We start from the raw sequence: 25,996 nt of genomic DNA on the forward strand, positions 1-25,996 counted from the left end.
CAGCTGTCACTGCAGCACTGGATCCCTCAGCAGAAAGTGCCGCTTTCATTGCAGAACAGAATAAACTGAATTACCCACTGAAACGGAAAGTGCTCTAAAAATAGCTGGGTGTGGAATTGAAATCTTTGACTCATATTTCCCACCTTGGAAACTTATTTGTGTTCTTCTCGGCGAAGCAGAATGGCCCGACTGCACTGACCCTTCTGGTTTTCGTCGGGGTTTTCACTTGCCTGACTCTGCTTTCCCCGGTTGGAAAAACTCTTCTGTTAGCTCTTAAATCTTGCAAGTGAGTAGAGGAATGCCGGGAATGGGCCTGGCTGGCGGTGCAGTCCCTGCAGGAAAGGCGCGCTCACCTCTGGATCCGCAGGGGTTAACGCCTTGGCAAACACGGAGATATTTTCCAGAGCAGCTCCGAGCTCACAGCTGCGGCCATTTTTCCACCACGAAAATTCTAGCACTACATCTTACGTGTGTCAGCTTGAAAGCCAGACTTCCTCTGTTTGCCCTTCAGCATTCCAGCCCTGACAACTCCGGGGCATGCCATGCAGGGAGAGCGGCACAAGGCGTTTTTCAGGGGCAGCTCCAGCAGCAGCGACAAGGAGCGTTTCCCTGCCAGCCTGGTGCTGTTCTTTGTGTGTGTTAGGGGAGGATTGGATCTCTGTACGCTGATTTTGGGCGAGGGAGAAACTGTTTTCCATCTGCGTTAAAGTTACTCAAGCAGCTGCCATTTTTTTATTGGAGGGGGAGCGTGAGTCCCTGGGCCCCTGCTCCAGGAGGAGTTGGCAGGCAGCTCCTGGAGCAGTAAAATGACACCATGCTTCTCCTCCATTTTCTAATGAAATCTGCAGAGTGGGAAAGCAACACAAGTTGGAAGCGTCTTTCTTTGGAATCTCTCTGTAAACTGTAACTCCACCATCCCCTGCTCTGAGGGTTTGCAGCAGGTTTGTTCTTTATGAAAATCTGTCATTTTTAATACTCGTTTCTGTAAACTTGCTGTTCCTAGTCAAGTTAATTAACTGTGATAAACTGTAGGTCTGTTAGTATTGTATTTCTGCATTAATAAGATTCAAAATAAAATGCTGGTATGCAGAACAAACTTTTATTAACAAGCTACTTGTTTAGAACAAATTAAAATATTAAGATAATGATTTAGGGGTGTTGGAATTCATAGTAGCCATATTGGAATATTAATGTTATTTAGTCTTCTGAGAAGTTGTGGAGCAGAAAATGTTGGACATGATAAATTGTATAGCTTAAAACTTACTCTGTGGTTCTGAGGGAAGCAAAGGCAAGGGAATTCTGTGTGCTTTGGATAATTTTAGTTTAAAATGAGCATACAAATGTGGACTCTGTATTCTGTAGTCTAACCCTGGGACCTGGCAGATTGCTATTTAGTTTGGTGATCATAGTAGACAGAATTGCTACATTTGCTGAGGAAATGAATGCTTAGAATATGTGAGAAATTTAATATTCTTGAACTGTTAGAGAAGTGCTGTTGGTGCTGTGCCTTAGGGCTGGCTGGGCAGAGAGTACCTTGTTTATTAGTTGCTCTCCTTCATAGTCGAAAGCGATTTGAGTTCCTGCAGGTCCTTGGGGTCTGTTCTAACACACTTGGTCTTAAAGTGGCTTTAATTAGGAAAGTAAAGTGTTAGGACTGCCGTGAGTGTGCTGCTGGCAGCTCTGTCGGGGTGTCCAGGGAATGTCAGATGGAAATTATTTCACTTTATCCCAGAAGAGCAGTTGTAGGGCAGTGGAAGTGGCAGGGAAGGAGAAGTGACTCAGTGAGCACATTACCAGGTGCTCTATGTTGTATTAAAACCTCCTCAAGCGGGGGGTATTTGTATTTTCTGCTTAAGCTGACAGTAAAAAAAAAAAAAAAAGCTTGAGTGGGGTGTGCTGAAGGAGTGTGTGTGAAGGAGTGTGTGGCACCAGGCTCCAGGACTGCTCTGTTGGCTGGATGTGACACACTGGCTGCAGGAAGGGGTTCTGTGTGTCCCTGTCAGCACAGCTCAGCTCCAGGCTGTGAGGGCACACTCATGGAATCCGCTGAAGCAAGAAGCACAGGGAGAGTGCCACAAGTTAAGGTTTGGGCAGCGGTTACACAGATTGTGGAGTGTGAATAAATGTGCTTTAATTTCAGAACTTTTTGCAGTACCTAGACCACAGAGAAGAGCAAAGTGCTTCTGCATTAAGTTGTCAACTAATTCACAGCAGTTTGCTTACATAGAACCCCCCCACACCCCTGGGCTTACTCACTCTCAGTTATTTTATTTTTAAAGCAAGAAATTTTAGAAGGAGCAAATGAAGTAGATTTGCTTAAGACTACATTGTGTTTGTGTAGTTCAGTTTTGATCATAATTTGTTGTTCATTATGTGCATCAAAACACTATTCAAGGAATCAGTTACCCCCCATTAATATAGGGAACAGCTTAAACTGAGGGAATCTGGGGTGTTGTTGGTGATCTTTATCAACTTCCCAGTTTATCTGATAGCTTTTGAATCCCTTCTATTCCCTGTGCTCTGTACATTAAGTTGACTTATATCCTGGCCATTCCTGTCCTCAATTCAGTCTGTCTCCAGTCAGCTGTGAAATGGGAGAGCTGTGCCCAGAGGGATGTGGGGTGTGGGGGGAGCTGGGTGCTCCTCACACTGAGACTTCTGCCCACCTGTATCTGCCCACCCTTGTCTGCCCACCTCTGTGTCAAACAAGGAGGTTCTTTCCTGCTTTCCTTAAGCAGCCTAAATAAAAGAATCCATTAAAACACAACTTGGATGCTGATTCTTCCATTACTTATTTTTTTTGTTGTTCTAAAGACCTTCTAGTTTGTGTTTTTAAGAATATGTATTTGTATACCGAAGTAAAAATAAACTGAAATTATAGTCATAATAGCACTGACAACATTCAAATTGATTCTTTAAATAAAAGCTTGAGTTTGTTTGCATTTATTTTTTATGTTATATTTCCATGAATCTGTTCCTGAATGTCAGTGATAAAATGGTCTTTAAACAAATTTTAAAACTTTTAAAGGCCCCTGAAAACTACATTTTCAGTTATGTAGCCACAATATTCCTGGTGCTGAGGGAGGTCATGATTGAGTCTTGAGGTATCTCAGGAAGTTCCACAATAAATATTAACACATTTTATGGATATCCAGAAAATTTGAAAAGTACATTAAGACATCAGTAAGGAGGGAGGGAGCACAGCTGCCCTGGGCTGGGCTGGGCTGGATGGCAGCAGCACCAGGGCACACACCAGTAGCTCGGTGTCCCCTCCTGCCTGCTGAGCTGCCTTACTCCAGTTCCTGCACCTGCCCCATGCTCATCCTGTGCTGTTGTGCTGCTGGGGAGGGCTGTGGAGCTGAGCGTGGGGTGGGTTTCCCTTATTCAGCAGCTGGGTTTGGTGTGTCCCTCGCTGTGACCTCTGCAGCTGCTCTGACCTTCCCCTGGCTGTGCTGGGGCCGTGCTGTTGGCACTGAGATCATTTGGAGTTGCAGTTGCACATTTGGCATTTTCCCCGTGCCAGTCCCATCCTGCCGGGCTGTGTGTGGAGTTACCTGTGCTGACAGCTGTTCCTGCTGGAACCAGTGACTTGAGGGCACTGATATCTTCCCCTTTGGATATTAGGGTCGACAAAGCAGGGAAGTCTTAGCAACAGGTCCTGTAGGTCCTGTTCACCCCTTGTTCTTCTTGGGCCAGGCCAGGGTGGTTTTCTGTACATGACACTGAAAATCTAACTCCAGTGGGAAACTTAACTTTTTAGTACTTAAGTAGTTTTCTAAATGAAGGTTAAATGCTGAAATAAACTGCATAGTGCTGGTGTGTCAGCAAAAAGCTATAGAAAGCTGGTTAGTAGTAGTTTACTGTAACTGATGATGTTAGGAGTGATAGCAAGGCATATTCCTGCTTCCAGATCTGTGCCATGAAAATGTGTGATTGTGGAATAACAGAGCTTTTCCTGGGGAATGAGTTACAGCTTGAATAGGAAGAAATGCTATCCATTGCATCATATAAAAACACCTTTAAGTATTGACTAAGTCTTTGATTTTTTTAAGTTGCCGTTCGTATGAATAACTTTGTCCCACTTTCTTTTTCCTGGGGGTGGGGGTAGTGCCAGAACAAACCAAGACAAGTGTAAGCCAGCCTCAGCCTGTCACCTCCAACGGCACTTCCACAGGAACCAGCACTACTAATAATGCCAAGCGGGCCCCAGCCAGCAGCCAGCAGCAGCCCTTGCCTCGATACCCTCCTCGGGAAGTACCACCGCGATTCCGACACCAGGAACAGAAACAGCTTCTGAAACGAGGGCAGCAGTTACCAGTGATAGCTGCAAACCTGGGATCCACTCCCAAAGTGTTGAACGGCCAGTCAGGAGGCAGCACTGTCACCAGTAACCAGCCCGTGACCAACGGAGAAGTGCCCAACAGCAGCAAAAAACAGCCAGGTGAGGGCAAGCACCTTGTTTTCCCTGAACTAAAATCCACTATTGTAAATTCCCTTGCCAGGGTAATATTCAAGCCCACATTATTTAGGCTTTCACTGTAAGCTGTAGCATGAGAAGGTACTTGGCTGTGTTGTAGCTTGCTGTTGAACATTGCAGGGTGGTATTGGCCTCTTTGTGCAAGTTCCAGGCTGAAGCCTCAGCCCATCTCAGTGGCTTCTTGTTGCCAGTGGTGTGTGACAGGCACGGCTGGTTTGGAGCAGGTGGTGATTCCAGTATGACCACGGCTGTGCTCCACATTTCCAGTCTGTGTCCTGGTCATTGACCCAAGTGTGGTCATGGTACAGAGCACCTTTTCTGTGTCCAGTTTTGATAGACAGACCTCACAAGGAAGGGCCTTTAGGACCCTTTCCAGAGATGGGCTCATCCCACAGTATGGACAGCAGGGGAGGGGGGCATTCTGCATGGGTGAGGCTCCTCCTGCAGTGCTGCCTCCAGCTCTGGGGTCCCCAGCACAGGAGGGACATGGACCTGTTGGGACGAGTCCAGAGGTGGCCATGGAGATGATTAGGGGAATGGAGCACCTCTGCTATGGGGAAAGAGATTTGGGATTGTTCAGCCTGGAGAAGAGAGGCTTTGGGGTGACTTAATTATGGCCTTCCGGGAGCTGAAGTGACCCAAGACAGGAAAGATGGAGAGAGACTATTTATAAGGCCCTGGAGGGACAGGACAAGGGGGAATGGCTTCCTACTCCCAGAGGACAGGGTTAGGTGGGATACTGGGAAAAAATCCTTCCCTGTGAGGGTGGGGAGGCCCTGGCACAGGTTGCCCAGAGAAGCTGTGGCTGCCCCTGGATCCCTGGAAGTGTCCAAGGCCAGGTTGGACGGGGCTTGGAGCAACCTGGGCTGGTGGAAGGTGTCCCTGCCCATGGCAGGGGGTGGGACTGGATGTTCTTTAAGGTCCCTGCCAACCCAAACCATTCTGTGATTCTGAAAAACACCTCACAACTTTTCTTTCTTTTTTAACTTCATGCCTACAGATCCAGCCAGGCTATGGCTTGTTCAGGATATCAGAATTGCTTTTTGTTGTTAGGTCAGTTTTTTTCTCTGTTTATCTACTTGAAGCTTGGTTGCCCTACAAAATGGATCCACTTTACCTTTATTACTATTTAAGTACAGTTATCCTTTGTTATTTTAGCTTATTATGCATTTCTGCAAATACCCTTTTAAGACAGGTAAACTTCCCTGTTACACATGCATGATGTGCTGTTCAGTGACTGCACTAGTGTGCAGTTCAGTTAATTTTCCAAGACATTAATGCAGTTTATTTTTGGCTGGAAAAAAGTAACTTTCTGTGAGGGATATAGCTTTTCAAAGGGATTTGATATTAGTACATGTTAATACTTAATATGTTGGACAAATACTTTCTTATTTTTATAATTGTATTTATATTTTGATGTGCACATAGCAGTGATGATGTAATTTGTTTCCACAAATAGTTTCTTCTGAGACTTTACTAAATTCCCAGTGTTTCTCAAAATTAGTGTTTTGTAGACCACAAAGGATGTGACTCCTAGCCCCTTCAGTTAAAAAAAAAAAAAAAGGCAAAAAAGCCCCTGAAAATAGCCTTGATATTTCAAGTTTGAGTTGAATTTTGAGCTGTTCTGATTACTGAATCTTGAAGAAGCAGTATTTAAAATGAAAGTAATCAAAGCACTGGCAGCAGTTTATTCCCTTTGGGAATGTTTACCCTATTACTTTCCAGTATTATTTCTGTAACATACTGATAGAACTCTTTACCATTGCAATAAGTAATATTTAAGTAGTTAATTTTTTTTGCTTCACCTGTATAATGTTGTTCCTGCCCATAGCCAGGTTTAAAGTCACCTTTCATATACTTGGCTGCTTCTAAGATGAAGCCTTTTCTGCAGCATATATCCTCTGCTGGTCAGGTTGTATGGTAGCAAGTGGTGATTTAAATATAAATTCGCAGGTAAACTAACTTCAGAAGTATTACTGTTTATACAACCTGTGGAACCTCCTAGTTGTATCCAGAGAATTTGTGTACAGCCCGGTATTTAACTAGCTGGATTCTCATTTGTGTACTCTGTTCTTCCCAGTTTTGCTCAGTTTTCCTTGAATTCATGCTGGTGTGGCTGGGCACCTCGGGCTGGGCACTGCCAGCATGTCCCAGTGCTGTACTGGTGTCTGGGGCAGCTGCCTCCCTGGGAGGAGTTCTGTGGTCTGAATAATACCTGAATTATTAGAGTAGTATATGTACACACCCAGCTGGTTCCAAAGCGGTTCTGAGAGCCTTCAGGGGAGAGAATGGTTGGCCAGATCCCTTTCCCACCTTAAGGAAATGTCTGTGTGGCCTGTAGCATCCTGTCAGAGCTTTGTCCCTGTGTGCTCTGCTCCTGGTGTTCCCTGTGTCCCAGGAAAAGTCCTCAGAGCCACTGGTTGAGGTTGGGCAGCCAGGATCACCTTTCTTGGAGCCACTTGTTTGTGTGCTTGGAGGGTCTCTTTGCCTGGAAAACCAGGAATAACATCTGGTTTGGATGTGTTGTTGTGTTCTTTCAGAAACACAGACACAATGATAATGTGAAGGCAAATAGTTTTTCCATGCTGGATTTTTGTCCTGGTTTCAAGCTCTTGTCTGAGGAGTTGCTGGTGAGGTGAGGTGGCCGTGCAGCAGCAGCCAAGAGTGACCCCGTGTCTTCTGACACCTTTGTATCTGAAAGGAAATGCTGTTGTCATTTGCCTATCTCCATCTCACCCACTCTCCCTAGTTCCTCTTTTGGCCTCCAGCAGCTATTCCAGGTACCCTCCATGATGTTACCTCTGAAATCAAAAACCTATGAAATTTGACATATCTGTAGATCCCTTCCCTATCCTTGACAGGATATCCATGGACACTAGGGTTAAATTTGATACCTTAACAGAATACCTTCTTGACTTTTTGTTTTAAAGCATTATTTAATGGCTACTGGAATTGATATGTCTATTAGGGGTACAAGAAAAACTGTGGCTTGAGGTGTTGAAATCAGAATTGCAGGAATTGGGAAAGGCTATGGCTGGTTTATGGATCTTCCTGAAAAGCTCTCCCCAGTTCCAGCTGTGGTTGGAATGATTTGGTAGTGATTTATAAAACTCAGGGAACACGAGTACTGCTGACTTCAAAGTCTCTAGTTGCCCTGGCCACACTAAGTTTTTCTGTCTTTCTTATTGGGGAATTTTTTAATTACAAAGAGGTCAAACCCCTATCTCTTTACTTGTGTTTTGTGTGGAAAATCATCTCCTGTTTGGAAAATGAACATGCTTTGTTTAGAAGTGAAGCTGAAGAAGGGTTAGCTCTGTGGGTTCTTTGTTTTCCTGCTGGTTTTAGGACATTTGGCATATCTTTTTAGTAGAGACACATAAGTGAAGCTCATGCCATGTAGTGCTTCTGAAACAGATCCAGGCTTGTGCCAAGATGGTTATTTTAAGAACTCTCCATAAGTAGCTCTCTATCAGCACACTTTCATCCCCAGTTCAGTCATTGGCCTCACTGTTGCTCCCCATGTGCAAACTCCCCACAGAAGGAAGGGTCCATCAGAGCCCTGGTGTTTGCTCACCTCTCCTGTGGAACACAGAATAGCCAGGGGGTTATTCCACAGTGAAATGGTTTATATAATGAACTAAAATAATAACCAGCAGTAACTGCTTACAACTGTGGGCCAGAGCAGAACAGGACAGCACCTCTGGGCTCCTGGCATGGCTCCAGTTTGGATTCCTCCTGTCTCCCTTTATCCCAGTGCATCTTGCAGCAGAGCCACGAAGTTGTGTCCCAGGCACAGCCTTTGGGAACAAAAGATTCCTCCTTTAACTTGGAGAAGTTTCTTGGCTGCTGTAGGAGTCAGGGAAGAAGGGAGCAGTTAGGATTTGCCGTTAGTAGTGATGGAGGCTGGATTAATTTGGGAAACATTGCCTTAAATGTAACAGTTACGGTCTGCCACTGTAAAATTTGTGAGTTTGAAACATGAACTTTGATTCCATATAGTGCCTGTGGGACACAGAGGAGGAGGAGGCTGTGAAAGAGGGTAAATGACAGTTATACACGTGCTTAGGTTAAACTAGAGTTAGGCCATACTTAGATATTGCTGTTTGCTCAGTCAGGCAGCACAATACTGACTTTGAGGTGGAGCAAATGTACTGTTCAGAGAGGAACTGCTGAAGTTTCAGGGCTGACCTCTAAACTTCTAAGTCAGTACAGTCCAAAATGAAGTGATTTTGGTTTCTTTGACTATAAATTCTTCCTCTTTTTTATGTAAATCAAACTTTTAAGGACATGCTAAACTGGTTCACTAAATGCCAAATGTGTAACAAGGAGCTGGTAGTGGAACTGTGTCGTGAAAGAGCTGAATTGCTAATGCAGAAATCCCCAGGCCGGGTTTGCTGTCAGTGTCCCTGCTCAGGGAGGTGATCAGAGCAGCTGGCTCTGAGAGAAACCTGTCCTGGAAAAGGGGGCTAAAGACTGGGTTTACAGCAGTGAGTGGTTTGGGGACTGTTCTCTCGTTTACTGAAGTAACACTTCTGTGATTTTCTTGCTTTTTTTTTTGTAGGCATGCCTCCCATTCGGGACTTGGTGAGCCACTCCCCTAACCAGTCAGGTTAGCTACTTCCATCTCACCTGCTTTTGCACTACCGTGTTTGTAGTAGTTACATGTTTCACACACTTTTGTCTGGGGTTTTTTATTATTGTTTTTTATTCTTTGGCTTACATTTTTCAGTAGCATGTGCTGTGTGACTGACTTCAGTATACTTTCTCTGTGCCATTGCATACTAATTTGGTTTAACATTTTTAATGTTCTAATTTAGTCAGAATTCATACTAAGAGCTTTTGGCACCTTAGCTTTAAAACACTAAGTGGGTTTTTTTTGCCTTTATGCTTACTCGTTAAGTCGCCTCTTTGTGGTATTAAATTGAATAATCTGTGCAACCCTGTGCTTTCTATCAGAAATGTGCCGCAGCACTGTGGAGGAAATTATGTCTTGATTGTTCACTAAAAGCTCAGAAGTTTGTTTACTAAAATGCATTTGTTCATAAGGCCCAAAGGTACAGTGGTTGGCAAGGTGTAGTATTGACAGTCTGGGGGTGCCAGGTGTACTGGAGCAGGAAAAGGAAACAGAAGGAGCAAGATCCAGGTATTCCTTATTTACACTTCTCAGTCCTTCTGTTTACTTTAGCCTGTGTGATGGTACTTTAAAACAAACAAACTGCTTTTGTAAATAAATACAGTTTCCTGCAAACATTTCCTGCAGAATAACTCATAGCTAGAAAGCATTAAATTACAGATTATTGCAAAGCATTAAATTACAGATTATTGAAAACAATCTTAGCAGATTACAGAATTTTAAGGAACTCAGGTTTGTGTAAATGTTTTGTCCAGGATTTAAGCAGCAAAAGTTCAGTTGCAACTTTAAACAGTTTTGGGAAGAAAAGCGAGAGTAGGCTGTTCTGGCTGCTTGTGCTGTGCACCAAATGCAGTATATTGTCAGCTGTTGGTTGTCAGTTTTGGGGGTGTTTCTCTGGTCTAATACCTGCTTGTTCAGTATTTGTGTCCTTAAACTCCGAAGTTCGTGGCTTGAGGAGATTCAGATAGGAATGTTCCAGAACAGTGGCTCATACTAAACCTCACTAACACATATTTGTGTCCAGGAGAAAGACTGTTGGTCCAAGTAGTTTTGTATGCACTAGGAGAAGATTCTGGCTGAGTGAAAGCTAATCACTGTATGCTGTTGGGGATTGGCTTGGCACAAACTGCATCACAGTTAAATTAGGGGAATAGAATTGTAATAAATACAGGCTTTCTTTATGTGTTCTGCTGCTGTGCAAATTAGGGTTTGTTTTACCATTTCCCCCTGACTTGCAGTCCTAACCTGTATCTCTCTCCATGCTGCATTCGGGCTGTTTGCCATCTGTGTGCCTTCGTGTTGCTTTTGAAAGGGATGGTATTTGTGTAATCAAGGTGTTGTTCTGTGCTGTTGGTTCTCTTGCTCCCAAGGGTGCAGGCAACTCTTTGATCAGTCTCTTAGTACAGGTTAAATGTATTTTTATAAATATCAGGGTGAGAGTTGAAATCTTGAGGTTTGTTGGGCAGTGTTTTTCTAGTAGCACATGAATCAGCAAGTTCTGGGTTCCGTTCCACTGAACTGCAGGCCTGGGAGCTGCCAAGCCCTGGGACAGAGCTCTGTCTGCAGCAGGTCTGTCCCCACTCCTCCTCTTCCCAACTGCTGAGCCACTGTTCTTTTTTGCACTTAGCAGGGGGAGCTCACCTTAGTGCCTGGACCCCCTTGGGCTCTCACCAGCCCCATGCTGAGGAGTGGTGGGTGGTCCCTGCTCTGTGCTGCTCCAGCTCTTGGACCCAGTGTCTTGGACTAGATTCTTTTTCACTGTATGATAAGTAATATTGATATTGATTAAAAATTAATTAAAAATGGACTTCTGCATCAGTGCATTCTGAAGCAGAACTTCAGATGGGTCTTGTGCTTTTTGTGTCAAGTTATATAAAAATATCTTGAGTAACGTGTGTGTAAGAATCTTGTATGATGTCTGTAATGGGGGGGAAGGTGTGTGTTCTCTGGCTGCTGTCACACAGCAGTTGGTAGTGCTGTGCAGTGTCCTGTTGGGATTTCTGCCTTTCAGGCTGTCTTTGGTTTTTATATAATATTGTAGTTTTTTAATATGTATATGTTTTTAGAAAATACTTTATATGTGGTGATACAGAGTACTTTTTAAAAAAATGTTTCTCTGAAAAATAAAAGATCTTTAGGAGTGCTTCTCCAAGTTTTTTGCCAGAGCAGCTCTGCATTCTGGGTGAGGTGTTCTGGGATATGTGTGACAGCATTTGGGCAGCTGTACTTGGAGCTTTCTCCATCACCTCCTGTGACTGTAGTGTTAACAGAAGCAAAATAATACACAAAATAATTCCAGGCTTAGTATATTTATTCTTTTTTTCCTCTTCTACTTAATGAGGTAATAATACTGAACTTACAATAATGCTCTTGGACTTTCCTTCTCCCTTTTAGATCTGAACCACAGTGGTCTAGGATCCCATTATGAAAATTCTCACTGGGGACCAGTCTCTTCAAATAGTGACTCCAGCACAAACTGGGATAAAGTTATCGTAGACGGCTCTGACAAAGAAGCATGGCCATCAATCACTGGCAGTGACCCAGAGCTGACTTCAGAATGTATGGACACTGACTCTGCCTCCAGCTCTGGGTCAGAGCGGAACCTCGTTATCATGGCTTCAGGGAGCACAGGCGGAGAAGGCGATGGCATTCGCAATGGCATCGGACATGGGTCTCAGAATAAGTTTGTGGTTGGTAGCAACAGCAATAATGTGGGCAATGGAAGTATTAATGGGCCGTGGGGGTTATCCCATGGATCCATAATAAGCACATGTCAAGTTTCTGTGGATGCTCCTGACAGCAAATCTGAAAGTAGCAACAATAGAATGAATGCTTGGGGCACCATAAACTCTTCATCAAATGGAGGGTTAAATCCAAGCACTTTGAATTCAAATGGCAACCATGGTGCCTGGTCCGTGTTGGAGAACAGTGGACATGCCCTGAAAGGGTCCGTGGGGAGTGGGAGTCCTGGCACAAGCATTCAGTGCAGTACCATAGGTCAGATGGCCAACAGCCAGAGTATTAACTCGAAAGTGGGTGGCTCAGCCCACGGTTCCTGGGGAAGCCTTCAGGAAAGTTGTGATTCTGAATTAAATGGTACAAGGAATGTTTCATTCAGTGGGCAACCTCAAAACCTTAACACTGAAATGAATGGACCAAATAACACTACTAACTTTATGACCTCTAGTTTACCAAACTCTGCTGGTTCGGTGCAGATGAACGAGCTGCCCAACACCGCAGGGCCCGGGGCCTGGCGCGTGAGCACAATGAATCATTCTCAGATTCAGGCCTCTCCAGTGGCAAACGGCACTTCCATCTCTCACCTGAGCAATGGTGAGGCCAAAACCGGCGGCTCTTACGGTACTACCTGGGGTGCCTATGGTTCCAGTTACTCTGGAGACAAATGTCCAGGCCCAAACAGCCAAGCTAATGGTGACACTGTGAATGCAACTCTAATGCAGCCGGGCGGGAGCGGGCCTGGCAGCACTAACTTTCAAATCAATGGGAATAAAGGAGGAGGGGTGTGGGAGGCAGGGACAGTCAACTCCCAGAACATGCCGTGGGGAAGCGGGAACGGTGCAAGTGCTGGCGGGAGCAGAAGAGGATGGGGCAACCCTGCACAAAGCACTGGCACTAACATTTCCAATGGGGAATGGAGCAAACTGCCTAGTAATCAGCATTCCAATGAAAGTGTGAATGGAAACAGCAGGAAGTTTACAAATGGATGGAAGTCTACTGAGGAGGATGATCTTAACAGCCAGAGTTCTGCTGCTTCCCAGATGGCTGAGCAGAACAGCACATGGGCCAAAACAGGTACGGGGGACAGCGAGGGGAGCTCGGAGAGCACTGGGTGCCATGAGGACAGAGGAGCTGCAGAAGGCCAGAACCGAGAGAGGAGGAAGGTTGACCAGCACACGTTACTCCAAAGCATAGTGAACAGAACTGACTTAGATCCACGTGTCCTCTCCAACTCTGGCTGGGGACAGACTCCAATCAAACAGAACACTGCCTGGGATACCGAAACGTCACCGAGGGGTGAAAGAAAAACTGACAATGGGACAGAGGCCTGGGGGGGCTCTGTGACACAGACTTCCAGCTCAGGGGGGTGTGTGGATAGACCTAGCCCTAATAATAACGATACCTCATCTGTATCGGGGTGGGGAGATCCAAAGTCTGCTACAAGGTGGGGAGACTCCAAAGGGTCAAACAGCCAAGGGGGGTGGGAAGAAGATTCTGCTGCTACAGTAATGGTCAAGAGCAATCAATCATGGGGAAGTGGCAAAGAGGAAAAGTCATCCTGGAATGACACACCGAAGATGAAGCAGGGATGGGGAGATGGACAGAAGGCCAGCCAGGGTTGGGCAGTGTCTGCCGGTGATAGCTGGGGAGAAAATTCCAGAAGTAACCATTGGGGTGAGGCAAAGAAATCCAGTTCTGGAGGTAGCAACAGCGACAGGTCGGTGTCTGGTTGGAATGAGCCAGGTAAATCGAATTCTGTTACTTGGGGAGGTAATAATGCAAACCCAAACAACTCTTCAGGATGGGATGAGCCTGCAAAGTCTAATCAGAACCAGGGCTGGGGAGACCCTCCAAAATCCAATCAACCTCAAGTGTGGGGGGACTCATCAAAGCCAGTCAGCTCTCCAGAATGGAACAAACAAGATGTTGGCTCTTGGGGAGCCCCGTCTGCCACGAACAAACCCCCTGGGTCGGGCTGGCTTGGGGGGCCGATGCCAGCCCCAGCAAAGGAGGAAGAGCCCACGGGCTGGGAGGAGCCATCCCCTGAATCCATACGCCGGAAAATGGAGATTGATGATGGAACTTCTGCTTGGGGTGATCCAAGCAAATACAACTACAAAAATGTGAATATGTGGAATAAAAATGTCCCAAACAGTAGCAGCAGTTCAGACCAGCAAGCACAGGTACATCCGCAGCTACTGTCTTCAAGTGCCATGACTAGCAAGGAGAGCAGTTCGGGTTCTGGTAAGCCTGGCTTTTATCCAGATTTGTGTTTTATGATGATTTTAAAACAATTTTTTATTCTTGCTTCATAGAACAATAGAAAGGTTCGATGGAAAGGACAAAGTGCTGATGAAGTCAGCTTTTTATTCATTAAAAAAATGAACAGCAGGGCTCACAGAGGTTTGATGGTTTTGTACAGATTGGAAGATCTGTTCTAGTTTCAAATAGCTGCAGCAATAAGGACTAGACAGTTCTGTTTGAGTTCTGCAGAGTGGGAACATGGAGAAAATATTTAAAATAGTATCTGAGGAATGAAACTTTTTCTAAATTATTCTAAAACAGTTAAAACTTAATATTGCCAATGAGCCTCCCCGAAAAAAGCGTTGAGCTTCTACAAGACAGAATGAAGGATGCTGGGTTTATACGGACTTGGGATCAGACTTTCTGGTCTTGTAGTTTCATGAGCAGTGAATAACAATTTTGGGGAGGAGCTTAGATGGGATTTAGGAAGTATCTTGTGCTCTATCTCTTTTTCAAGTGCAGAGAGGGGTCACTTAGATGTAATGAGCAGCTTTTAGGAGCTTAATATCTTAGAAATTTGTATTATCGAAAAGTAATTCTTTAGATACAAAATTTGTGTTTCTGTGATTACTTTTATTTATGGAACAGCTTGCAGTTGTAATAATGACCCTCACACAAAATGGAAATGTGTGCTCTCACGCTTTTTATTGTATGTTATGGATCTAGGAAAAGCAAAACGCTTGAGTCTCTTTAGGTAGCTTTTAAATCCTGTTCAAAACCATGCCAATAACTCCCCCTGCTTTGCAAAGGTTGGGGAGAGCCTTCTACTCCAGCCACTACTGTAGATAACGGAACTTCAGCGTGGGGTAAGCCCATGGACACTGGTACGAGCTGGGGAGAGCCCGTCAGCGATGCAGGAGGCACCTCTGGCTGGGGAAATGCTCCTCTTGGGCAACAGCCTCCAAATAAACCTGGTGAGTGCTCTCTGTGTCATCCTGGAACAAGTGTGTTTGAGGGAGGTGAAGCACCTCTGTGGAAGCTTCATGTCTTTGAGGGTGTTCACCTTGCAGTCAGCATCAAGCTGTGTTTGGTGTGAAGGACAGCAGCTGCCACTGAAATGTTCATATGCTGGTTTTTTTTTCACAACCAGGGCCTAAATCTATGCAAGATAGTTGGTGTGGAGATGATATGCCATTGACAGGCAGTCGTCAGACCAGCTGGGAGGAAGAGGAGGATGTCGAGATTGGAATGTGGAACAGCAGTTCCTCACAAGAAGCCAACCCATCGTTAAACTGGCCACCCTACATGAAGAAAATGCCCACAAAGGTAAGGAGCAGCTCGGGGCAAGGCTTGTTGTCATTTCTGAAAGCTAAGTCAGAAGGGATTCCTGCGTGACTGCAGCACTGCTGCACTTTAATTTTCATTCTTAACACTTTGTGATGTAATTGAAGCAGTCGGTCATAAATACTTGAGTTTCACAGAAATTCCTTTCTGTTTTTAAGGGAATAATGAAAGGTGGAAATAAGCAAGATGAAACATGGATCAATCCATTCATTAAGCAATTCACAAATCTCAGTTTTTCAGTAAGTAACTGCCTTTGTCTGGCTTTGCTGCCTTCCCACAGGGCTGGTTACCGTGTGCAGACTTCTAAATGCTCAGTGTTCATCATGGTTTTCTTTTTACTTGTGTTCGTCTCCCCTCTGTCACCCATCCCTTTTCTTTGCATTCTCATTACAAAAAGAGCTCTTTGTTGATGAAAAGTGGATTTGTAACTGCTACCCAGGTGTTCATCCCATAAGCTGTTGCTTTACTCCACGTTACGTGGGAGTTTTGGTGAGAGAACCTGTTCTCAGTTGGATAGCAACTAAAGGGAGAAAATGCTTTCAAATAGCATCTGATTGTCTCGATTTTTCTCTCTTGCAGGTTTGAATTCAAATAGTGTGTAAGAATCTTTGTTTTAGCTCTTAAAAATACTATTATTAAATAATTGCTATTCATTTTATTGCTTCAGAGAGAATCACCAGAAGAAACCATACAGAGCAATAAGATGGACATGTCTGGAGGTAAGAACAGCAGAACCAAACTGGGCTTTATTGCTTTTCCTTCCAGATTCTCTTTTAGCTTATATCCTTCTGTAAATTACTTTTAAAATACTAATGTATGTATAGCTATATGTAGTTAAATATATGTTTCCCTAAAGAACAGGAATACTCTTATAGAGAAAAATATTTGTGTGTGTGAGTAATGTTGCACACCTGCATTACCTGGTTGCTGTAGGAATATTAGCCATATATCAAGCTAAGCATATATATATTTATATATAATATAAGAGAATGTTTTCAGGGCACAGAGGGTTTGTTTCTTGTAATACAAATATCTTGATTGCCCTCTGGGCACTTCACTGAGTATAAACAGAAACGTTCCAAATCCCACACTCACTCATTGGGTTCATTCTTGGAAACACATATTCAGTTCTAAGAACTACATTAATACTGAATGATTATTTTAGAAACATTTAAACCCGAGCGTAAAATTACTTGGAAGCAATTATTTTTTTTTTTAATCCATTGACCATTATGATTCCTGTAGCAAATAAAAAATAGTATAATTCTTTAATACATTAATAACAATATACTATGATGATAGAATGTTTAAGTAAAAGTAATTGTAGCATTGTAGTTTTTATTGTAGTTACTCTTTTTTTATTCCACTTTAAAATTGATTATTTTCACTTTGAGGCTCACAGTCTCTTGTGTAAAGAAACTGTCTGTTGAGTTTTAGATTTTAATATTAATGGCAGACCTGATGCTTAAATTATTTCACGTTTAAACAATTACATGTTCTTGGTTTTAAGAGAAAAGAGAGTAAGGTTTGCACGAAGCCTTGAAGAATCATGGTACTGATTCCATGTTTCCAGTTGTCTGTAGCCATCGATACACAAGGTTTCCTTTCCCTTTTCAGTAAAGCCCAGAGAGTTTAAAGCTAAAGTGATATTTCTTTTATGAGTCTCCTGCCCAAGAGCAGTGTTAGTTCAGGTCTTCATGAGCACAGGCTGGTTGTGCTGTAGCTGAAGCCTGAAGGACACCTGAGTGCTGCAGCCAGTGTGTCCTGCCCGCAGGGTTACTGCAGGACAAGCGGATGGAGATGGACAAGCACGGCCTCGGCGCTGGAGATTACAATCGTGCGGTTGGAAAAGGCCCTGGCTCTCGTCCCCAAATTCCCAAAGAGTCTTCCATGGATCGCGGTCCTTACTTCGATAAGGTCAGTGGAGTCTCACTGGTGGACACTTCTGAACTCCTCTGACTCTGCATTCTGAGCAGTTACCTGTGTGCTCCTGAGCTCTCTGCGGGTAGTGTAGAGGGGAGTGAGGGCTTTCTGGTTAATCCATGAGATATGAACTGTTCTTTTTAACTCACTGACATACAGTACTAAGCACTTTCTGTAGCCCTTTGCGGTGCCAATGACTAACCTGATCTCTTTTGTTTTCTGCCTATTTCCTGCTGGTGCTGGACTGTCCTGTGACTCTTCCCTTCTGCTCCTGGCAATGGTTTCTCCCTTCTGCTTGCTTGCTGGCTGGTTGTTGCGCCTCGGTTTGTGTGTCCCATCAGGATGGCATTGTAGCAGACGAGTCCCAAAACATGCAGTTTATGTCCAATCAAAACATGAAGCTTCCCCCTTCAAATAATGCACTACCTAACCAAGCCCTGGGCTCCCTAGCAGGGCTGGGTATGCAAAACTTGAATTCTGTTAGACAGGTAAGGCTGTGTGCATATCCTTGGCATGTTACTTGGCAGCATTTAATGCCTTTTGATATAACATTGTAGCTGCCTATGTGATTGATATGTGTTTAACTTGTAACTGAAATGAGTGGGGTGGGAGAAGCAGCAGAACCTTTATTGTCACTGACTGTCCATCCGTTCTCCAGAATGGCAATCCCAGTGTGTTTGGTGTTGGGAATATAGCAGCACAGCCCAGGAGCATGCAGCAGCCTCCAGCACAACCTCTTAATTCATCTCAGCCTAATCCACGTGCTCAAGTGCCTCCTCCATTACTATCCCCTCAGGTAACTGAGTACAGAAAGCATTCTGTGTAGAGACTACCTAAATGCTGCCTCAGAAAATTGTCCCTTGTTTGTTGGTGTTGCTCATATTTATTCTGTAAATATTTGGGAACATATTTGGCTTGATAAGTGTTTCAGAAACCAGGCAGCTGTTGACCAGAGGTTATAATATTCTCCATATTCTGGGCTAAGTTACAGCCAGTCACTCTCGGTCTGTTTTGCAGGTTCCAGTATCATTACTGAAGTATGCACCAAACAACGGTGGCCTGAGCCCACTTTTTGGCCCACAACAGGTAGCCATGTTGAATCAACTGTCCCAGTTAAACCAGCTTTCTCAGATCTCCCAGTTACAGGTAAGCTGCCCGGCGGGTCTCTGGGTGTTGTGTGAGTGAGTGGGGCCTGGCCCGGGCTAGGCCTGCTCTAACCCCCCACACCAATGTCTCGCAGCGGCTGTTGGCTCAGCAGCAAAAGGCGCAGACTCCAAGGAGCATGCCTTCGGGGGGTCGGCAGCAGCAGGAGCAGCAGGTAAACAAACACCTTTATTTTGACTTCTCAAACTCTCTTTACAACTGTTTTTCATCCTGAGCTCCGTTTCTTGCTGTGAATTGTACTGAAGTGTGCAGGAGTGAATTGGGTTCGATGGCCCTAAGGGAGGGACTCGGTGCTGGGGTTTGGCTGTGCGGGATGCACGGAGCACAGAGATGCATTTCATTCTCTTCCTTTAAATGTGGAAAAGCTTTTGCCCATTGATATTGTAACTGCTCTGTTTTTTTAAGGGTCGATCTCTTAGTATGCAGCAACAGATGATGCAACAGTCCCGTCAGCTTGATCCAAACCTGTTAATGAAGCAGCAAACTCCACCCTCTCAACAGCAGTCACTCCATCAGCCCTCCATGAAATCCTTCCTTGAGAATGTCATACCCCACACTACTCCTGAGCTGCAGAAAGGGCCGTCACCAATCAATGCATTCAGCAGCTTCCCTATAGGTGGGTCTCCTGCAGTCAGTCAGTGCTTGTGTGACACAGACCCTACTTTCCCCTTGCCTGTCTCCTAAAACAGTGACTGTAATCCAGTCAGCACTCCCCATTTCAGTGGAAGTACTAATTCTTTGTGGGGCTTACTCAGTTACCCTTTTCACCAAAGAGCTTTTCCCCAAGTACTCTCATTCCCAGTGACTGTCTGGGTCTCAGTGCCGAATGCTTTACAGTCCTGAGGAATGGCTGGCTCCTTTTAGTGCTTCTTTTATCCCATGGGTCCCTTGGGATCAAAGTGGTACAAAGTCCTGGTTCCCGGAGCTAAAAAACTTTTAGAAGGAGAATCCATTCAAAGAATCCATTGATGTAGCCACATTTCTTTGGATTTCCACAATGATTTCCAATGACTAGAATTGCACAGGTAGAACAAACTGTCAGTTTGCCTGTTAGTGGTTTAGCCTAGGAAAAAACCTTTTGGATCTGCATTTTTAAAGAATGGTTATCTCATTTCAGGCAAAATGTCTGAACATTTATAAATACAAACATCTCCTGTTTCTTTCTCCCTATGTTTCCAGGCTTCTGTCCAATTTCTACTTCAGAAATTTCAGGCTCGTATATTTTCTCCTTTCTTTAGGTCCCTTTTTTATTGCTATATTACACTTACCACAAATGTTTACCATTTACCTCAGTTCCTTACCCCCGTTTTTTTCCTCCCCTTCAGTTCTGCTTTTCTTCTCGCTTGTTCTAATTGGGTCATTTCTGTTGGGCTGGTTTCCTTTGCATCCCCATTGCCTTTTGCAGAGCAGTTTGTGTCCTGGGGACTGACACCCTTGTGCTTGCAGAGGGAGCTGTGGAGCCAGCAGGGCAGTGCTGGCCCTGCATGTGCCACACTGAGGTGACTTGTGGCCAGTCCTGGGTCCAGGCTGCTGCTTCATGGTTGCTGGTGATGATTGGCATCAACGTCTAACTATGCTTTCATTCAAAGAACAAGGCATACAAATGAAGTTTTTTAGCTATTGCAGACACTGTGTTAGATCTAAGGAAAGGAATATTTCACTTCCTCTCCAAACTCCATGCTGGGGAATTGCATCCTGCCTACCTCGGGTTCCTTTCTGTTTCATTCCTGGAGCTGGAATATGCTGTTACAGAGCTGTTTTCTCACATGAACCATGGCCACGTCTCAGGAACCTGCAGTGTATGAAAGGTGGCTTTGAGATCCCTCAGGACTCTGCCACAGTATAGGTAGGATTTCTTTGGGATGGCCCTGGAGTAGCACTGTCTAGTGATACAAGCACATGGAGCCACACTCAGTCCTCATAAAAGCTTATGGGTAAGAGTAGCAGGTTGCTGGAATTTCTTCACACTTCAGTGAAGAATTGAGTCCAGAGGTAGTGTAGTCATGTGAGAGGCAGCCCAGTTTGCCCAGTTGTCTCCTGGACAATCCTGTAGGTATGTTATTTTCTCCAGGTTCTTGTAACTGTCAGGACACCCAGCAAGGAGGTTGTGTTTCCATTCCAGGGAAGGAATTTGTCAAGATTCACTAGATACTCACCCAAAGCAGAGACTGGGGGCCGGGATGTCCTTCTCTCCCTGACCAGTCCTGCAGTCATGTCTCCATTCATTACAGAATTAAGTGTTTCTAATAATAAAAACAACCTTTTTCTGCCAAATAGTGAGTATAGCTGAACAATATAAAGTCTTCCAGAATAGGATTTGAAAAATTACTTCTGGGAAGAGTGTTTAAGTTATGGATCATGTCCAGGGACTGGTGTCCATCCCTCAGCCCATAGGTCTCCCATACAGGGCAGTGACAGACCTGTGCCTGCCAGGGGCTGGCGTTGGCCTGGTCAGAGCTATGCACCTCTGCCAGCTTGGGATCCTCCTAACCCTTCTCTCAGAGGTCTGGCCTCTGCAGTTGCTCCAGAGGTAGAAGGAAGGTTTCTGTGGAGCAGTCACTGCTCTGACAACAGCAAAATGCCAGAGGGAGGTGTCACAAATAGGATCGATTGGACTTTGCTTTTTTTCTGCCTGAGCTGTTGGTAGTTGCTACATTTTTTAAAACTCCATCCTGTTCCAAGCACTTTGTGCAAGGCTTTTCTAGGGGAGGCATTTCTGGCTTCAACTCCTGATCATGCCTTTAAGAAAAACAACCCTAATCCCCAGAGAAACAAGCCAGCTTCTCTGTGGCCATGAATGTCCACTCAGGAGAAAGATGAAGCCCTCGTTTCCAGTGCTGAAGGAAGGCGTTTCTAGGAGACATTTGAGAAGCTCCCTGTGTGTCTGTGGCCCCAAGTGAAACCGTTGTAGTGGTTTATTTTCAGAAATGAAGTAATTAGATCTGAAGGGCTGGAAGAGTACCCAGGTATGATTGTGAGTTCAGGATTCTTACAGACCTGGAAAGAGAGCAGGCAAAGTCAAGTATGGGCACATTGTCACAGCCCAGAACAGCTGGTTCTCCCAGGTATTTGGGTTGATTTGGGTTGGCATTGTCTTGATTCTCTGGGAGAGAAACGTTTGGAAGTACAGACCACAGCTTAGAGCAGGCCAAGACAAATTCTGTTTGCCCCATATTTTAGGTATTTACATTTTAGTTTCTCTGACTTCCTAATGGCTCTTCCACTGACATTTTTGCATGAGGACATGAGCTGAGAACTTGGGAGTGCTTTGCATTGCTCAGCTTAGCTTCTGTCTGCCCTGAGTTCACTGAATTAAATGCTTGAATGTTCCTCAAAACCAGGGACTTGGAAGCATGACATAACCATAGCAGTGTGCTCTTCACTGCTTATTGGGACCGCAGCAGAGATGAGCAGAAGTAGTAGTTCAGTCTGTATTTCATAAGCTCTGTATGCTTTCAGGAATGAACTCAAACTTGAATGTAAACCTGGATATGAGCAGTATTAAAGAGCCACAATCTCGGCTGAGGAAATGGACTACAGTCGACAGCATTTCTGTGAACACATCCTTAGATCAAAACTCCAGCAAACATGGTATGTTCAGCATGTCTTTGAGCAGTACATCAGCCTGTCATGTGCTGGGTGTAAGGTGCAGGTTTGCTGTGTTTGGGCTGTGGTTGTAACTCCTGTGTTGCTGTAGCTGTCGCACTTTGTATCGTGTCGTCTGTGCCAACCTGCTGCTTGTCTTCCACAGCAGCCACAGATTTGCTGACTGTGCTTACAGAGTGATCTTGTGATGAGATTAGTAGAAACATTGTACAGAATTCCTTTTTTAACCAGACTTTTCTGTAAGTGTGACTGTTGCTACTAGTTTTACCTTAATCTTGAGTGGAATGCTTCATATATTTTTAAGCCAAAAGCTTTAGGTTTTCAAGTTTTCTCTCCCACCACATTGCTGCCCTAAGGCGATTTTTGGGGATTTACCACATTCTGCGCATGGCTGACATTTTTACTGACAGGTTTTGGTTATGAATGTCTTATGTTTGCATTCTAAAATTGGGGAGAGCTTAGAAGGGCTAGACTGGTACCATTGCTGTCCTTAGTTTTAGAGGAGGTGGACTTGGTTGCTTTATGTTTGATTGCAGTAATCAAGATTCCTATGACATTTCAACTGTTTCAGTTGCTTGAAATCTCATCCAGTTAAAATTTGAGTCTATAGCCCAAAGATTCTGTGTCTAAAGATAGTTATAAATGTCCCCAGTCTCCTGTTACTGTTCAGTCTCAGATTGTTGGGGTATTTTTAGACGTGTCAGCTGCTTTGCTGCTCCGAGGTGACTTTGCTGCTGTAGCATGTAGTGACCATACCCTGCAGCTGAACCCCATCCAACTGTTACCACAGGCAGTGGTGGTGTTCCTTTAGCTGTAGGTGATGTTTTCTGACTAGGACTAGGAATTTCCATATTGCATGGAATCCCTGGCTCCCTCAGAACTGTAGCAGAACTGGCTCTGCTGTCTGATAACTTTTAAACCATTCCTTGCTCTGTCTCCAGGGATTTTTAAATTATATATTTTCCCTCCCAAGAATAGAATAAAGGAGTAGAATAAGCAGAACTTTGCAGTAGCTAAAGATCCTTCACGTGCTGTAGCCATTTCTTCCTAGAGCCCTCCCACCACAGAATCCATTCACTACCCCCTCTAGCCAGTTGGGGACCCACAGAATGCTCTCACCCTCAATAGATGTTACATTGAACACATGGTACTTTCAGTGAAGGGATTCCATGGAACATTATTCTTACAATTTTCTCCTGAGTTATTCAGGCACATTTCATTTTAGATTTCCTATATAAGAGGACAGTGAGCTGCCATATATTTCATTAATGATTTACAAGGGCATGATTTTATATGTATTTATATAGGGATATAAAAATTGGCTTTAAAAAATATTTGACCGCTGTTTGTGTTTGTTTTTTTTATTCAGGTGCTATTTCAAGTGGTTTTAGGCTGGAAGATTCTCCGTTTGTTCCTTATGACTTTATGAACAGCAGTAATTCTCCAGCCAGCCCTCCCGGCTCCATTGGGGACGGCTGGCCCCGTGCCAAATCGCCTAATGGCTCTAGCAGTGTTAACTGGCCCCCAGGTACAACTCCACTGCCCTCCCCCTGATGGTTCCCCTGGGTGTGTCCTTGGTTCCTTGGGTGTTCCATGTGGAGAGGACAGGAGCCAGCCTCCAGAAGAGCCCGAAGGGTGTTCTTTAGAGATGGAAATGGAGAGCGGGAGTTTTATTGTGCAGAGAAAAGTGTATCTGCCTGGGGAGATGGGAGCAGAGAAACTAGAAATTAAGTGAATGAAGTGAAGACTAAATTAAGTAAAAGGTTTTGGATTTTTGGTCATTAAGAGATGTATTGTTTAGACTGCTGTTTCACATTTTAAAAAATAATCAAAATAAGCTTCTTTTCTGCATCTGTGTTCCTAGAGTTTCGCCCTGGTGAGCCATGGAAAGGTTATCCAAACATCGACCCCGAGACTGACCCTTACGTCACTCCTGGCAGTGTCATAAACAATCTCTCAATTAATACTGTGCGGGAAGTTGACCACCTCAGGGACAGGAACAGTGGTATGCTCTGCTCCATTCATTGTGTGACCTTCCCTCAGTCTCTCGTGGAGATGTTTCCTGCTTGCTCCTCTCCTGGTCTGGCCCTTGTGTTGCGGATTTGGGATCTGTTTGCTGCTTGCTCGCCTCCTGGTTTATCTCTTATGTTGTGCCTGTCACAGCTGCCAAGCTCATCCTTGGCTCGGCTTGCTTGCTGATGCAGTGCAGCAGCTATCCCGGGAATGTGGGCAGAGGAGCTGTGCTCTGCATCCTGATGTCAGCTGTGCACACCCCGAGTGTTTGGAAGCAGCAATCGAACCTTGGCAGCCGGGCCATGCAGGAATGTAGAGCCTGTGCTCTCTGAGCGTGGGGTGCTCCTGCTGCCACCGTGTGCCCGTGGATGGAGGATGGGCCTGGGGAGTGCAGGACCCTCCCCTGAGTGTGCAGCGTGTTCAGGCTGGACCACAAGCCAAGCCTTTCAGTCTTACTGCATTTGTGACATGCTGTGCTGTGACTGACTCTGCCTTTGTTACAGGGTCATCCTCATCTTTGAACACCACGCTGCCTTCAACTAGTGCCTGGTCATCCATTCGTGCCTCCAACTACAATGTTTCCCTCAGCAGTACAGCACAAAGCACTTCAGGTGACATCTGCTTGTATTGCTCTGACCTGGTTCCTTCCCCTTCACTTGCTCCGGGGGGGTCCCAGATGTTAATAAAAGCAGTGCCAAGGTCTCACCAGAGTGGTAACTTAGCTGATTTCAAAGCAGCTATTTTGATTTTACTCTAATTTAGCAGCTTTTCTCTGCAGCGGGGTGGCAGTTGCAGCACCACAGTGATTGTGGTTGTCTTTTGTGTCTTTTAGTAGCCAGAAACAGTGATTCCAAATCAACGTGGTCTCCTGGATCAGTCACTAACACCTCTCTGGCTCATGAGCTGTGGAAGGTCCCTTTGCCACCTAAAAGCATCACTGCTCCGTCCCGCCCACCTCCAGGGCTGACAGGCCAGAAACCACCCTTGTCCACTTGGGATAATTCCCTTCGTCTGGGTGGAGGATGGGGAAATTCTGATGCCAGATACACCCCTGGTAAGGACATCCCACTGTGCCTGGGAGGGTTTGTGGTTTGTTACCAAGCTGGGGAGTGTCCTGTGCGTCTGGCTGGATAATCTGTCCCTGTAGGATAGCAGGTGTACTGTTGGCCTTGCCTAAAGCTGGTCTATGTACTGCACTGCAGTGGGCTTTCTGCTGAGGAGAACTGGGAGAAGAACAGGTGGTGTGTGCAGGGTAACAGGGGTGGCACGAGTGCTTGTTCTGTCCTTAGTGTGAACCAGCTCTCCGAGTGCTTTCCAAGTCAGACGTCAGTGCAGCTGGATGCAGTTCCCTGTTGAACATTGTTCACAGAGTGGCTCATATTGTAATGAATTAGATCATGATAGTCCAGGGAGCCTTCAGACAGGCTTCAAAACTATTCTGAAATTGCAACAGGAGTCAAAGCAAATATATTTGTATTTTTGCTTCAGGTTCTGATTATCTGACAACAGTGTAGCTGCTTGTGCCTGTGCTTACATGAGCAAAGTGCTTCAGGAAGTAGATAAAATGAGTAGATACAGACACTCAGTCCTGTACCACCTCAGAGTAGCTTTGTAGTGGTTATAAGTCTGGAGAAGGTTAGTGCTACATGAGTTTTTATTATCAGTGAATGCTCCTGTCAGCTGCCGTGCAGCTTCTGCTCCTCCCAACACGCTGGTGCCACTGTGGCAGGCACCAGCCAATTCCTCTGTTTTCCCTCCTTTAGGTTCAAGCTGGGGTGAGAGCAGCTCAGGGAGAATAACAAATTGGCTTGTTCTAAAGAACCTTACACCTCAGGTGAGGCTGGAGCACGCGG

General features: G+C 45.0%; 1 protein-coding gene across 11 annotated transcripts in view; it reads left to right on the forward strand.

Annotated features, from left to right (window-relative positions):
- TNRC6A (trinucleotide repeat containing adaptor 6A) overlaps positions 1 to 25,996 on the forward strand; it is a 67,437-nt gene that overhangs the window by 38,298 nt on the left and 3,143 nt on the right. For 6 of the 11 annotated variants that reach the window (XM_064673470.1, XM_064673477.1, XM_064673476.1 and 3 more), the window contains 20 exons: positions 4,109 to 4,441; positions 9,039 to 9,086; positions 11,505 to 14,093; positions 14,903 to 15,067; positions 15,244 to 15,419; positions 15,596 to 15,676; positions 16,105 to 16,156; positions 17,212 to 17,354; positions 17,702 to 17,848; positions 18,019 to 18,156; positions 18,378 to 18,506; positions 18,601 to 18,678; positions 18,930 to 19,140; positions 19,704 to 19,736; positions 21,984 to 22,115; positions 23,500 to 23,658; positions 23,995 to 24,135; positions 24,647 to 24,754; positions 24,976 to 25,197; positions 25,907 to 25,977. In XM_064673470.1, coding sequence (XP_064529540.1) covers positions 4,109 to 4,441; positions 9,039 to 9,086; positions 11,505 to 14,093; positions 14,903 to 15,067; positions 15,244 to 15,419; positions 15,596 to 15,676; positions 16,105 to 16,156; positions 17,212 to 17,354; positions 17,702 to 17,848; positions 18,019 to 18,156; positions 18,378 to 18,506; positions 18,601 to 18,678; positions 18,930 to 19,140; positions 19,704 to 19,736; positions 21,984 to 22,115; positions 23,500 to 23,658; positions 23,995 to 24,135; positions 24,647 to 24,754; positions 24,976 to 25,197; positions 25,907 to 25,977 — 5,156 coding nt within the window. The remainder of the gene's footprint in view (positions 1 to 4,108; positions 4,442 to 9,038; positions 9,087 to 11,504; positions 14,094 to 14,902; positions 15,068 to 15,243; positions 15,420 to 15,595; positions 15,677 to 16,104; positions 16,157 to 17,211; positions 17,355 to 17,701; positions 17,849 to 18,018; positions 18,157 to 18,377; positions 18,507 to 18,600; positions 18,679 to 18,929; positions 19,141 to 19,703; positions 19,737 to 21,983; positions 22,116 to 23,499; positions 23,659 to 23,994; positions 24,136 to 24,646; positions 24,755 to 24,975; positions 25,198 to 25,906; positions 25,978 to 25,996) is intronic. The other 5 variants (XM_064673473.1, XM_064673472.1, XM_064673478.1 and 2 more) reach the window with 5 other exon arrangements.

The sequence above is a fragment of the Pseudopipra pipra genome, chromosome 16 (genome assembly GCF_036250125.1).
Source record: "Pseudopipra pipra isolate bDixPip1 chromosome 16, bDixPip1.hap1, whole genome shotgun sequence".
Lineage (NCBI taxonomy): Eukaryota > Metazoa > Chordata > Aves > Passeriformes > Pipridae > Pseudopipra > Pseudopipra pipra.